The following is a 15957-nucleotide window of genomic DNA, read 5'->3' as shown; positions in this document are numbered from 1 at the left end:
TCATAGTTCTCTTTATAGAGATCTTTCACGTCCTTTGTTAGATAAACTCCCAAATGTTTCATCTTCTTTGGCACTACTGTGAACGGAATAGAGTACTTGACTGTTTTTTCAGCTTGACTATTGTTGGTATATATAAAGGCTACTGATATATAAATGTTGATTTTGTAACCTGAGATGCTGCTGTATTCCTTGATCACTTCTAAGAGTTTTGTAGTAGAATCTCTGGTGTTTTCCAGATATAGAATCATATTATCTGCGAAGAGAGAAAGTTTGATGTCTTCTGACCCTACATGGATACCCTTGATCGCCTTTTCTTTCCTAATTGTGATGGCTAAAACTTCCATTACAATGTTAAAGAGCAATGGAGATAGTGGGCAATCTTGCCTGGTTCCTGATCTGAGTGGAAATGATTTCAATTTAACTCCATTCAATACTATATTGGCCGTGGGTTTGCTGTAGATGGCCTCTATCAGATTAAGAAATGTCCCTCAATTTTCTTAAGTGTTCTGATCATGAAGTGATGCTGGATATTATCAAAAGCTTTTTCTGCATCAATTGAGAGAATCATACGGTTTTTGTTTTTCAATTTGTTTATGTGCTGAATTATACTTATAGATTTACGTATATTAAACCAGTCTTGAGACCCTGGGATAAAACTGACTTGGTCATGATGTATAATTTGTTACATGTGTTGCTGGATTCTGTTTGGTAGGATCATGTTAAATATTTTTGCATCAATATTCATTAATGATATTGGTCTATAATTTTCTTTTCTTGTTGGATCTTTTCCTGGTTTGAGGATCAGGGTGATGTCTGCTTCATAGAACGTGTTGGGTAGTCTTCCTTCTTTTTCTATATTTTGGAACAGGTTGAGTAATATAGTTACTAGTTCCTCTTTAAAGGTTTGGTAGAATTCTGATGTGAAGCCATCTGTCTGGTTCTGGGTTTTCTTTTTAGAGAGATTTTGTATGGTTGATGCTATTTCAGAACTTAATATAGGCCTGTTCAAATTTCCACTTGATTCTGGCTAAGTCTTAGAAGGTGACGTGCTTCCAAGTATTGGTCAATTTCCTTCAGATTTTCATATTTCTGAGAATAAAATTTCTTATAATATTCATTAAGGATTTTTTTAATTTCTGAGAGGTCTTTGTCATTTCTGATTGATGAAATTAGAGATTTTACTCTTTTTTTTTCCTGGTTAGGTTAGCCAAAGGTTTATCTATTTTATTGACCTTTTCAAAAGACCAACTTTTTGATTTTTGAGCTGTTGTATAATCCTTTTGTTTTCAATTTCATTTAATTCTGCTCTAATTTTGGTTATTTCTTTTCTTCTACTGAGTTTGGGGGTGAAATGTTCTTTTTCCCATTGCTAGAGATGCCCCATTAAGTTGTTAACTTCCTGTCTTTCTGTTTTCTTGAGGAAGGCTTGCAGTGCTATAAATTTCCCTCTTAGGACTGCCTTTGCGGTATCCCAGAGGTTCTGATAATTCATGTCTTCATTGTCGCTTTGTTCCAAAAATTTGGCAATTTCCTTCTTAATCTCGTTTATGACCCGGCTATCATTCAGCATAAGATTATTTAACTTCCATGTTTTTGTATGATTATGCAGATTCCTGTTGTTACTGAGTTCAACTTTTATTTCATGGTGGTCCGAGAAGATGCAAGGAATAATTTCTATTCCTTTAAATTTACTGAGGTTAGACTTGTGACCTAAGATGTGATTGATTTTGGAGTATGTTCCGTGGGCTGATGAGAAAAATGTGTATTCAGTTTTTATTTATTTATTTATTTTTTGTAGTTTTTTTTTTTTTGGCTGGGGCTGGGTTTGAACCCGCCACCTCCGGCATGTGGGCCGGCTCTCTACTCCATTGAACCACAGGTGCAGCCCATGTATTCATTTTGTTGTGATGAAATGTTCTGTAGATGTCTGCTAGATCCAAATGTTGGATGGTTAGGTTTAAATCCAAAATTTCTTTGCTTAGCTTCTTATTGGAGGATCTATTCTACACTGCCAAAGTAGTGTTAAAATCTCCAACTATTATGGAGCTGGAGAAAATCTAGTCGCTCATGTCTGTTTGAGTTTCTCTTATAAATTTAGGATTAATATTAATATTTATGCACCCATTCTGTTTGGGTGCATAAATATTAATAATTGAAATATCATCATATTGAGTTTTGCTCTTAACAAATATGAAGTGAACCATTCTTATCCTTCCTTACTTTTGTTAGTTTAAAGCCTATTGTATCTGCAAATAGAATTGCAAAATGTGCTTTTTTCTGATTTCCATTTGCCTGAAATATAAACCACCATCCCTTCACCCTGAGTCTATATTTATCTTTTTAGGTAAGATGAGATTCTTGTATGCAGCAGATATCTGGCCTGAGTTTTTATACCCAGGCAGCCAACCCGTGCCTCTTTAGAGGACAGTTTAAGCTATTATCATTAATGGAGAATATAGATAAGTCTGGTAAAATTTTGGGTATCGAGTTTTTCGAAAGTCCAGTGGACATTTTTAATACTTTCGCCACTGTGGAAGTTGGAGTTTGATCAAAAGTTTCTGAATGAGTTTACTTTTGTGGTAGAGGATTGTTCTGGTCATTTTGGAGGATAGATCTGAGAATATCCTGAAGAGCTGGTTTGGTTATGGCAAATTTCTTTAACATGTGAATGTCATTAAAGTATTTAATTTCTCCATCATAAATGAAACTCAGTTTAGCTGGATACAGGATCCTGGGTTGAAAGTTATTTTGTTTTAGGAGATTAAAAGTCAGTGACCACCCTCTTCTGGCTTGAAAAGTTTCAGCAAAGAGATCTGCAGTCATTCTAATATTCTTCCCTTTGTAGGAAATGGTTTTCTTATGTCTGGCTACTTTCAGAATTTTTTCCTTCATATTAACTTTAGTGAAGTTAATTATGATGTGCGTGGGGGTTATCTTATTTGGGTTGCATGGTGCTGGGGTTCTGAAACTGTCTGCTATCTGAATTTCAGAATCTCTCAGCATGTCTGGAAAATTCACTTTCATAATTCCATGGAGAAGAGCCTCTGTGCTTTGCGAAGCCACTTCTTCACTTTCAGGGATTACTATGAGATGAATATCCGCCTTCTTTGAATTATCCCAGAGCTCTCTGAGAGAATGGTCTGCTTTTGCTCTCCGTTTCTCTTCCTCTTTGAGAGTTTGGGAATGTTCAAAAGCTTTGTCTTTTATGTCAGAAACCCTTTCTTCTGCTTGCTCCACTCTGTTATGAGGGATTCTACTGTATTTTTTAGATCTTTGAGGGCTGCAAATTCTTGCCTCAAGGTGTCAAAATCTTTGGTGATTTTGTGTTTAAATTCGTTGAATTCTTGAGACAACTTTTGAATTGCTCCTCAAATTTCTAGTTCCAACTTTTCTTCCATTCTACTAATCTTGTTTGCAATCCAAATTCTGAATCTGATTTCTGACATCTCGGCAATCTGTTTATGAATGGATCTTCACTTGTGTCTGCCATATCTTTTCTTAGAGGGGTTGATCTACTCTGGTTATTCATGTTACCGGAGTTTTTCCACTGATCCCACCCCATGCTTATTTTCCACCATTTTACTAGATGTGCAGATAACGAAAAGTTGGGTTGGGGGCTACAGAAGTGGTGATTAACCAGGCCTTTGACCAAAAGCTGGGACTGGTGTCTGTACCTTTTCCCCTGGAGCTTTACCAAGGACCTGTACAGTGCTACAGCCTAATAAACTGGGGATCTGCTTGGTGTGGTGGGGCTAAGTGGCTCAGTCTTGTTTTCAGCAGGTCACTGTCCTACCCTAGTAAATCAGTTACTCTATGTTGAAGTCTCAGCTATGGAGACATACCAGCAATTAAGTCACCCCGCCCCCCACTGGCAACAATTGGAAAAGGAAAATCAAACCTTCCTAAAACTACACACCCAGGGTACCACTTGGATAGTCCTCGGGTGATTGGCCCTGTTCAAGAGATCCAAATCAATTGTCTCAGTCAGCACCTGTCTCAGGTGGGGGAGTTTAAAAGGTCTCTGGTAATTAGATCACAGGGATCTGCTGACAACTTAAATATGACTTGCTCTAGTGCTCCATGAGGTCAGGAGGACCCACCCAGCAAATGGATTAGTCTGGGAAGGTTGATGCCTCCTTTCCCACCCTGCACCTCTGTCATACCCAGTCACTGATAACCCCGCAGGGCTGTGACCCAGTTGCCTCCAATGAGCAGATACTCCAGGGGTTTGCACCTGCCTGAATCACAGGGAGATCTATATCTCCTCAGCCAGGTTGCTGCTCTCTGCCACTATCTGGCAGGGGTAGGTGAGGCCTGACAACCTTGGGTGCTTAATGGAGGCTGGGGCTGTTCACTCAGTTCCAGCCCCGCCCTTGATTGATGTTACTGACAGAACAGAACAACTTTGCCAAATTTGTTTGTGTCCTGGCTAAATTCCCCTGCAGAAGAGAAGCTGTTTTGAGTTCATAGTACCTGCACCTCAGTCCCTATCTTTGCTGCTGCCCGGTCTCGGGTGTAAGTTTGTATTCACAGCACGGTTAGCTGTCAGTTCCAGCTTCTGCCTACCCTCCTTTGTCTCAGCTAATGATCCCCTGAGGGCCGGGTGGTCTTAAGCTCAGTAAAGTGGTCCTCTGGGTCAGACCCACCCTGGGAATCTGCCAGCTCTGGGCATGCATATTCTAGTCCCTGCTTTCCACCTAGGCTGGTACCACCTCAGGCAGACCCTTTACTCATGGGATCTGCATTTCCGTCCCAAATCTGTTCCATGTGGCTGCCACCAGAGAAGATGCCCAGCCTCCTCTGGTTGCCCAGAGAGACGGGGGTGTGACTCAGGAATATCCAGGGATGAGCCCTATTGTTGACAAAAACGGCTGCTGCTCTGTGCCTTGGGGCACTGCTGGTCCTGTATGGTTCCCTCTCAGCTGACCATCCTCTCCTTACTCCTGTGCCACAGAGTCAGCACTGACCAGCAGCAATCCATGCCCTCTCCACACCCCTAGAGAAAATACCCAAGAATCTGGACTCTTGGGGGACAGGCTTCCAGGCCTCAGAGTGAGAGTGGAGGGGAGTGCTGGGAGCTCAGAGTTGCAGGTAGAGAATATATGCAGTTTTATACAGTTGTTATGCCTGGCAGGAGAGCGCCATGGCACCCTTGTAGGGGAAGTAGATCCAGTTCTTAGAGGGTCTCTCCTGTGGGATATAATGAGAGGACTTTTGAACTCTGCTTGCTTGTTTGTATGGCGTACTCCAAGCCATTCTCATGGGGAGGGGACTCCCATCTGATTGGCAATGGATTTTGTACCTTTTGTTTGTATCTTGGAGTCGCAGCTCACCTCAGCAGGGTTGATGTGTGTTCTTCAACCTTCTCTCTTGGCGCAGCTCTAATCCACCAAGTTACTTGCTAAATTTCTGTCTCCTTCTGGATGGGAACCTCTGTGGAAAGCTGGCTTCAGTCAGCCATCTTCCCTCTGCGCCCCCCCCCCCCCCCAAAGTGCTAGGATTACAGGCATGAGCCACAGTGCCTGACCTGGATGTCAGGGAAATTTCTTGAAAAATGTATTGGTTGTGGCAAGTCTCCAAGAATGAGAAGATGTTGTAAATTTCTGGTGGGTATAAAATAGCAGGAAAACACTCACTAAGTGATGAAGCATCTTTTAGTGGGGTGGGAGGTAGGATGGTCTATAAATTAAAACCATAACCAATTTAATAGTACTAGAAAGTAAACTGCAAAATTAGGAGTAGCAATGGGCTAAGGAAAAAGCCCATATGCCAGCTAATAATGTGGGCTTTTACTAGAAAAGAACATTTGGATTTCTTATTAAATTCTACTTTAAAAATTATAAGTCTTACGTGCTTATTGCAGAAAATGTGAAAAACATCAATAATAAAGAAGAAAATAAAATCCACTCCCACAAATTTACTAGGGAAAACACGAACAACATTTTGGTGCATTATATATTATTTTTTCTATTTAGATGAATTCTGCAACAACCTGAAGATCTTAGAGGTAGATTCTTCCCTTGTCAAGCCTTCAGATGAGAACATAGTCTGGCTAACACCTTGATTATAGCTCTGTGAGACTCTGAGGCCAGCTAATCTGGGCCCAACTCCTGACTCAAAAACTGTGAGATATTAAATGTGTGTTGTTTTAAGCTGCTGAAGTTGAGATAGACAGCAATGTAAAACAAATATTCCTTTCCATTCAGACTTTCATCACCAGTGTTCAAGTGTATGTGTCCTTATCAAGCCATGAACTCCACATGGCTAAATTCAACATTTTATTTCACAGTTCTCATCTTACTTAGCAGCATGTGACAGAATTGATCATTCCATTTTTGATTCATGTTCTGCACTTGACTCAGAGGATTCCCTCCCCTTATTTCTTTTATTCTACCTCCAGAAACCCCACTGGATGATGTTGGAATTTCTTTCCTACTTATCTCTTAATATCTCTTTTTTTTTTTTTTTTTGCAGAGACAGAGTCTCACTGTACCGCCCTCGGTAGAGTGCTGTGGCGTCACACGGCTCACAGCAACCTCTTAACTCTTGGGCTTAGGCGATTCTCTTGCCTCAGCCTCCTGAGTAGCTGGGACTACAGGCACCCGCCACAATGCCCAGCTATTTTTTTGTTGCAGTTTGGCCGGGGCTGGGTTTGAACCCGCCACCCTCAGCATATGGGGCCGGCACCCTACTCACTGAGACACAGGCACTGCCTCTTAATATCTCTTTTTTATTTTCTATTCCTTTACCTTCCTGCTGCATTTTGGCTGATTTCTTTATCTCTTCCTTTTATTTCAATAATTCTTGAACTACATCTAATCTGCTGTATGACTGTACTTTTCATTTTCTAGAAAATCAGTTAGGTCCTTTTTTTTTTTGGTAGAGACAGAGTTTCACTTTATGGCCCTCCGTAGAGTGCCGTAGCATCACACAGCTCACAGCAACCTCCAACTCCTGGGCTTAGGTGATTCTCCTGCCTCAGCCTCCCGAGTAGCTGGGACTACAGGTGCCCGCCACAACGCCCAGCTATTTTTTTGTTGCAGTTTTGGCTGAGGCTGGGTTTGAACCTGCCACCCTTGGTATATGGGGCCAGCGCCCTGCTCACTGAGCCACAGGCGCCGCCCAGTTAGGTCCTTTTTAAACCTATCTAGTCTTTTTTACATTACTGTTTCTATAAATCTTAAAATATTTTTTAAAAATACTGGATATTTATTGTTACATTTATACAATATAAAAGTACATAACAACATTAAATAAAAGTAAATGGGTAACAGTGTTAAGGAGGATGATAACCAACAATTTCTGGGGAGTGAGTTGCTCTTGGATTGAAGCTGAAGTAGAGATCAGAGGTCTCTCGGAGGCTTCAACGATGGTATTGCATTTAATTCCTTAAACTCAATGTGGGGTACATGGGTGTCAATGTATATAAAATTTTAAAGAGATTAAAAAAATCATCCTGCAAATTCCTCTCAACAGTATAATTTATTCCTATTATAATACAGAGATATGCATTGCTACAAAATCTTTATTCCTCCAACATTCCTGATTTAGCAGTCTCATTGCACTTAGCAGACATTCTAACTTTTTGATTTCACAAAGAGAAATGTGTGCTTTCCACCAACTTAACTTCTTCATCATACTCAATTCCCAATTTCTTCATCCCTGTTTTTACCTCCTTTCGTGTTGATAAGATATCCATATTCATTTCTAAGTGCAAACATTCTGACCTCTATTTCTGATTTCATCTTCTATAACAGGGGTTGGCAACCTTTTTCTGTGAAGGCCTATATAAGTAAATATTTTAACTTCACAAGTACTCAACTCTGCTACTGTAACACAAAAACAGCTATAGATAATACATAACTGAATGGGTGATTGTATTTTAATAAAACTTTATTTCTAAAACAGGTGACAGTGACTTTGACCCATGGACCATGCTAATCCCTGTTCTGCAACATCTAAAAGTTCACTCTGTCAATTACCAGTAATGGTCTCTTTTGCTGTCAGCAGTCTTTTATCTTTGTCCTTAGTCTCTTACTCAATAAACATTCTTCTGTTTTCTCTTGATTTTTCTGCAGGATTTTTACACTGTTGACCACTCCTCCTTATGTTCTTCCATAATTTGTTTGATACAAGCCTGGTTTCCACCATCTCTCTTTGCTCATTCTTCAGTCTTTCCTTTGTATTCCTTCATTTTTATGATGTTATACTTAAGAACATTTTTTTTGAGGAGATTTAAAAATAAGTAGAAAAGCAAGTAGAAAGACTGGTGTGATGAATCCCCATGTACCTATCTCTCTGCTTGAGCATTAACACAAAGGAGCCAAGCTTCTTTCATTTAGGTACCTGCCTTTTTTTGTTGTTACTGTCTATGGCATTAACTTATCACTTCATTGTTTTATCTAACACCTAGTCCATAGTCAAAACCCCTACATGCCTCAGAAGTGTTATTTTACCACTAATTTATTGTCCCACTTTTAGTGATAAGATTGAGGTGTAAGTAGCCATCACCCGGTTCCTCCATTATAAAGTTCCCCATCAACTTATATCCTGATAGTTTTAGCAACCATCAATGCCTTTTTGCCCAGATTTGTTATTTCATTAAAGGATACAAAATCATGATTTTATAGTTCTATCATTCCTTCTATGTTTATTAGTTAGAATTCTTCTATAATGTTGAATAGAATTAATTACTGCATTGATTTTCAAAATAAGCTTACAAAAACCCTTTATCCAATGTAGATAATTTTCCTTTATGCCTGGTTTTCAAAGAGTGTTTTTCTTTTTGACAATGAACTAGATTTTGAGTTTTATTAAATGATTTTTTGTATCTTTTGAGATTACACCATTTTCTCCCTTTATTTTGTTAATAGGACAGATTACATTTTTTCCTCATTTTTTTAAGTAAACTTGTGTTCTCCAAAATGTAGATACAGGGGAAAGGATTAGACATGCAAGATCACCACTGGGGTAAATGTCTATGAAGGATCAACAGGAGGGAACAAGAGTGAGTAGGGGAACCATGACATAGATCTGACACTACAAAAGGAGAGAACAAAGAAAGCAAAATTGGGCAGGAAGAGTCTTGGACTACAGCAAGTTTTGGTCAGGCCAGTGGGAAGACTGCCACAGTCAACTGTCAGAAACAATCTGTGCCTGTTATCTTTGCCATGCTCAGTCACTGGCTGAGAGCACACTGTGAGGAATATGGCTTCAGTGTAAACACAGTGATGGATCCGGGGTAGAAGCTGGGGTTGTCAGCCACCCATGTTTCCCACACCAGGAGATTGGAATGAATCTCCTTTGCCCCAGCTTCAATCATGAAGAGGCATGTACAGCAACCCCAAACTGAGAAGGCTATAATTACCAAGTTAAGAATATTCATGAACCTAGGTGTGAGTTCTGCCACTAGGTAAGCATTAAGCCTTCCGGAGGGAATAGTTAAAGGTGAGGGAAATTCAGAAGGAACAGTGGAGGTGGATGACAGAGAGCACCAGTTGTAGCTCCAAAGAGTCATTGTGGAAAGGAACTGTTCTGTATCACCAGTCTCCCTCTGTGTGTTTCTTTCAGCAAGACCATGACAGGGCTGTTCCTGTGAGGTAGTTGATCTGTTTGGGGGAAGGGATAGACTGTGGTGGCCATGAAAACATACCATTCTTCCATCATGCCTTTCAGAGATTTAAATACATAGAAGAAAATATAAGAGAATTAAAAAGAAAGAAACTCAGAATATAGAGAGGACCTAAATATCATACATAACCAAGAAGCCATAAAATAAAAGATCGATGAATTCAACTATATAAAAAATTAAAATTCATACCACAAAGACTTGAATTCTTTAATAGATAAAGAACTCCTAAATCTATAGGGAAAGCATTAATGGTATCATTCTTGATAGTGACAGAAAGCTCCCAAATTGCAATGGGTTAAACAACAAAAGTTTTTTTGTTTTTTTTTTCTTAGCAGTGCTTTGTATCCACCCTGGATCACTTGGAGCTCTCTTCCATGGTACCTTTACTGCAGGACTTAAACTCAGAAGTAGCTACCTCCTGACACGTTCTTGGTAACCATGGCAGAGGAAGAGAGAATCTGCAGGATTATACTCTGGCAGTTAAACGCAGGCCTGAAAGTGACATTCATCAATTCCTTTCACAAATCATTGGCCAGAACCAGTGCCTCAGCCACACCCAAACCCCAAAGGACCAGACTGTACCATATTTTGTGTGCCTGGAAGGAGAGGAGAATTTGATATTGGTGTGTGCCACTAAGGTCTGTTGTATTACCAATCCGTATAGTCTATGATTTGTTTAGTTTCTTTATCGAAGGTCTAGTCAAAGAAAGACGATGGCATATTTCATTGCATTTCACATGCTGGTTATTAAAGAAGTAAAAAATTCCTCTCTTTCCAAAATTGGTAGTGACATCTTTCTGATCAACAGAGTGAATCTGGGGATCCGTGAGGTAGATGAGCCCTTTTCCATTTCCAGTTACCCAACCTAAAAAAGAAATGAATACATATGACTATTTAGTCCCCTGTAAATGTCAGTTGGGTGTTTTTTTTTTTCAAACACACACACACACACACGTACACACACATACTTAACGAGATAATTTAAAAACTTGGTCATCCTGTGGCTTATATCTTTAGCTAATTTCTGCTAGGGAATTTGAGTTGCATACTCCAATTACTGGTTTAAAAAGAAGAATTAAATATTGCATAATTATATTTCTCAAATATGATACCCAGATCACCACTATTCAAGGAATTAGAGAGTAAAAAAAAGCACTTAGAATAATTATTAAAATCATAATCTTGAATATTTCTTTCATGATTTTTCAGACTTTTCTTTAGTGCCTTACTCATTAATTCATACATTACTCTGTTCAACAAATACTTATTGAGTGCAGCCACTGTACAAAACACTATTTTAGACACTGGGCTTACAGAAGTGAAAAAGCTAGTCAAAATGTACTCATTACACTAACATTCTTGTGAAGTAGGACAGATTAAAAACCATAACTATGTATAACATATGGACAGAGGTCTTCCGGTGGTCATGGGATCATTACTAGAAATAATGATACTAAATATTATTTGTCATTAACATGAAGTGTTCAGTATTTGCCAACAAGAATTCTGATGAATAAAATGTCAAACTAAAACAAAATTAATGTAGATAATAAAGAAGTCATATTCAAGGACATTCAGCTTTATGTTCCATAATGATTCCAATTATAAAACCCAGCATCACATTTTTAATAAGGGTAAGAGATGGAGAAAAGGAAAAGTGGGCCAGGCACAGTGGCTCATGCCTATAATCCTAGCACTCTGAGAGGCTGAGGCAGGAGGATGACTCGAGGTCAGGAGTTTGAGACCAGCTTGAGCAAGAGTGAGATCCTGCCTTTACCAAAGATAGAAAAATTAGCTGGTGTGGCAGAATGTTTCTGTGGTCCCAGCTACTCAGAAGGCTGAGACAGGATTGCTTGAGCCAAGGAGTTTGAGATTGCAGTGAGCTATGATGATGTCACTGCACACCAGTTTAAGTGTCAGAGCTCTCAAAAAAAAAAAAAAAAAGGAAAGAATATGGAAAAATGCAATGATAATGAATCTGTGTCACTCAAATCTACTTGAATACGATAATAATAAAAGAAGCTCTTATGGATTTACTATGGAATTAAGGCCAACAAAATATGAGCCAGAGTCTCACCAAGTATGAGACACCTTAGACAGGGTGTAGAAGTTGTAGATTTTTTTTTTTTATTTCAAGAGTCATTTGCTAGAGGTGGAGCAAGATGGCAGCCGAGTAACAGCTTCCTTGCATCTGGGCACCGTGAGTCTGGGGAGATAGGACTCCAGGCATCTCTGGCTGGTGGGATCTGCCTATCATCACCCCTGAGAGGATACAGGGACTCAGCGAGAGACTTCTGGACCCCAAGAGGAGGATTAAAACAGTGGAAAACCAGCAAGTGGTCGCGTGTGTTCAATCCGTCTAAACCCGCCTGTAACTTCCACAGGCACAAGAACTTAAAGAGCAAGAGGAAGTGAAAGGAAAATTAGGGCAAGGAAACAGATAAAAGAAATCACTTATGAGGAAGAATCAGCAGAAAACTCCAGGCAACATGAAGAACCAGTCCAGAACAACCCCGCCAAGGGACCATCAGGTAGCTACTGCAGAGGATTCCACCTATACAGAAATGTTAGGAATGACAGAAAGGGAATTTAGAATACACATGTTGAAAACAATGAAAGAAATGATGGAAACAATGAAGGAAACTGCTAATAAAGTGGAAAATAACCAAAAGGAAATTCAAAAACAGAATCAAATAAGAGATGAACTATATGAAGAATATAAAAAGGATATAGCAGAGCTGAAGGAACTGAAACAGTCAATTAGGGAACTTAAAGATGCAACGGAAAGTATCAGCAACAGGTTAGACCATGCAGAAGAAAGAATTTCAGAGGTAGAAGACAAAGGTCTTGAGATAACTCAGATAGTAAAAGAGGCAGAAAAGAAGAGAGAGAAAGCAGAACATTCACTGTCAGAATTATGGGACTTTATGAAGCGTTCCAACATACGAGTTATAGGAATTCCAGAATGGGAAGAAGAATGCCCCAGAGGAATGGAAGCCATACTAGAGAATATTATAAAAGAAAATTTCCCAAATATCACCAAAGATTCTGACACACTGCTTTCAGAGGGATATCGGACCCCAGGTCACCTCAACTCTAACCGAGCTTCTCCAAGACACATTGTGATGAACCTTTCCAAAGTCAAGACAAAAGAAAAGATTCTGCAAGCTGCCAGGAGTAAGCGCCAGTTGACCTACAGGGGCAAATCCATCAGACTGACCGCAGACTTCTCTAATGAAACTTTCCAAGCAAGAAGACAATGGTCATCTACCTTTAATCTACTTAAACAGAACAATTTCCAGCCCAGAATTCTGTACCCTGCTAAGCTAAGCTTCAAAATTGACGGAGAAATCAAATCATTTATGGATATACAAACATTGAGGAAATTTGCCACAACAAGACCAGCTCTACAGGAAATACTTCAACCTGTTCTGCATACTGACCACCACAATGGATCAGCAGCAAAGTAAGAACTCAGAAATTAAAGGAAAGAACCTAACCTCCACACTGATGCAAAAGATAAAACTAAGCAATGGACTCTCACAAAATAAGATGAATAAAATACTACCACACTTATCAATTATCTCAATAAATGTTAATGGCTTGAATTCCCCACTGAAGAGACATAGATTGGCTGACTGGATTAAAAACACAAGCCATCCATTTGCTGTCTGCAAGAAACAGACCTGGCTTCAAAAGACAAATTAAAGCTCCCAGTCAAGGGTTGGAAGACAATTTTTCAGGCAAATGGAATTCACAAGAAAAGAGGAGTTGCAATCTTATTTTCAGATACATGTGGATTTAAAGCAACTAAAGTCAAAAAAGACAAAGATGGTCACTTTATATTGGTCAAGGGAAAACTAGAACAAGAAGACATTTCAATTCTAAATATTTATGCACCCAATTTAAATGCTCCCAGATTCTTGAAACAGACCTTACTCAGTCTGAGCAATATGATACCTGATAATACCATAATAACAGGGGACTTTAACACTCCTCTTACAGAGCTGGACAGATCCTCTAAACAGAAATTAAAGATATAAGAGATTTAAATGAGACCCTAGAACAACTGTGCTTGATAGACGCATATAGAACACTCCATCCCAAAGATAAAGAATATACACTCTTCTCATCACCCCATGGAACATTCTCCAAAATTGATCATATCCTGGGACACAAAACAAATATCAACAGAATCAAAAGAATTGAAATTTTACCTTGTATCTTCTCAGACCATAAGGCACTAAAGGTGGAACTCAACTCTAACAGAAATGCTCGACCCCACTCAAAGGCATGGAAACTAAACAATCTTCTGTTGAATAACAGATGGGTGCAGGAAGAAATAAAACAGGAAATCATTAACTTCCTTGAGCATAACAGCAATGAAGACACAAGCTACCAAAACCTGTGGGATACTGCAAAAGCAGTTTTGAGAGGAAAATTCATTGCTTTAGATGCCTACATTCGAAAAACAGAAAGAGAGCACATCAACAATCTCACAAGAGATCTTATGGAATTGGAAAAAGAAGAACAATCTAAGCCTAAACTCAGTGGAAGAAAAGAAATATCCAAGATCAAATCAGAGATCAATGAAATTGAAAACAAAAGAATCATTCAGAAAATTAATGAAACAAGGAGTTGGTTTTTTGAAAAAATAAATAAAATAGATAAACCATTGGCCAGACTAATGAGGAATAGAAAAGTAAAATCTCTAGTAACCTCAATCAGAAATGATAAAGGGGAAATAACAACTGATCCCACAGAGATACAAGAGATCATCTCTGAATACTACCAGAAACTCTATGCCCAGAAATTTGACAATGTGAAAGAAATGGATCAATATTTGGAATCACACCCTCTCCCTAGACTCAGCCAGGAAGAAATAGAGCTCCTGAACAGACCAATTTCAAGCACTGAGATCAAAGAAACAATAAAAAATCTTCCAACCAAAAAATGCCCTGGTCCAGATGGCTTCACTCCAGAATTCTATCAAACCTTCAAGGAAGAGCTTATTCCTGTACTGCAGAAATTATTCCAAAAAATTGAGGAAGAAGGAATCTTCCCCAACACATTCTACGAAGGAAACATCACCGTGATACCAAAACCAGGAAAAGACGCAAACACAAAGGAGAATTTCAGACCAATCTCACTCATGAATATAGATGCAAAAATTCTCAACAAAATCCTAGCCAATAGATTACAGCTTATCATCAAAAAAGTCATTCATCATGATCAAATAGGCTTCATCCCAGGGATGCAAGGCTGGTTTAACATACGCAAGTGTATAAACGTTATCCATCATATTAACAGAGGCAAAAATAAGGATCACATGATCCTCTCAATAGATGCAGAAAAAGCATTTGATAAAATCCAGCATCCTTTTCCAATTAGAACACTGAGGAGTATAGGCATAGGTGGCACATTTCTCAAACTGATTGAAGCTATCTATGACAAACCCACAGCCAATATTTTACTGAATGGAGTAAAACTGAAAGCTTTTCCTCTTAGAACTGGAACCAGACAAGGTTGTCCCCTGTCACCTTTACTATTCAATGTAGTGCTGGAAGTTCTAGCCAATACAATTAGGCAAGACAAGGAAATAAAGGGAATCCAAATGGGAGCAGAGGAGGTCAAACTCTCCCTCTTTGCTGACGACATGATCTTATACTTAGAGAACCCCAAAGACTCAACCACAAGACTCCTAGAAGTCATCAAAAAATACAGTAATGTTTCAGGATATAAAATCAATGTCCACAAGTCAGTAGCCTTTGTGTACACCAATAACAGTCAAGATGAGAAGCTAATTAAGGACACAACTCCCTTCACCATAAGTCTCAAAGAAAATGAAATACCTAGGAATATACCTAACGAAGGAGGTGAAGGACCTCTATAAAGAAAACTATGAAATCCTCAGAAAGGAAATAGCAGAGGATATTAACGAATGCAAGAACATACCATGCTCATGGATGGGAAGAATCAACATTGTTAAAATGTCTATACTTCCCAAAGCAATCTACCTATTCAATGCCATTCCTATCAAAATACCAACATCGTACTTTCAAGATTTGGAAAAAATGATTCTGCGTTTTGTATGGAACCGGTAAAAACCCCGTATAGCTAAGGGAGTTCTTAGTAACAAAAATAAAGCTGGGGGCATCAGCATACCAGATTTTAGTCTGTACTACAAAGCCATAGTGCTCAAGACAGCATGGTACTGGCACAAAAACAGAGACATAGACACTTGGAATCGAATTGAAAACCAAGAAATGAAACTAACATTTTACAACCACCTAATCTTTGATAAACCAAACAAGAACATACCTTGG

The 15957-nt window shown here is 39.0% G+C and overlaps 1 protein-coding gene across 1 annotated transcript in view; it reads right to left on the bottom strand.

Moving 5' to 3' along the window:
* Positions 1–7805: 7805 nt before the first annotated feature.
* The window catches only part of ALPK1 (alpha kinase 1), a 147404-nt gene continuing 139252 nt past the window's right edge, over positions 7806–15957 (bottom strand). The window contains exon 16 of the mRNA XM_053567297.1: positions 7806–10496. Within this exon, the coding sequence (XP_053423272.1) occupies positions 10297–10496 (200 nt within the window). The 3' untranslated portion in view covers positions 7806–10296. The remainder of the gene's footprint in view (positions 10497–15957) is intronic.

The sequence above is a fragment of the Nycticebus coucang genome, chromosome 1 (genome assembly GCF_027406575.1).
Source record: "Nycticebus coucang isolate mNycCou1 chromosome 1, mNycCou1.pri, whole genome shotgun sequence".
NCBI lineage: Eukaryota > Metazoa > Chordata > Mammalia > Primates > Lorisidae > Nycticebus > Nycticebus coucang.
This window is presented reverse-complemented; position numbering and strand designations above follow the sequence as displayed.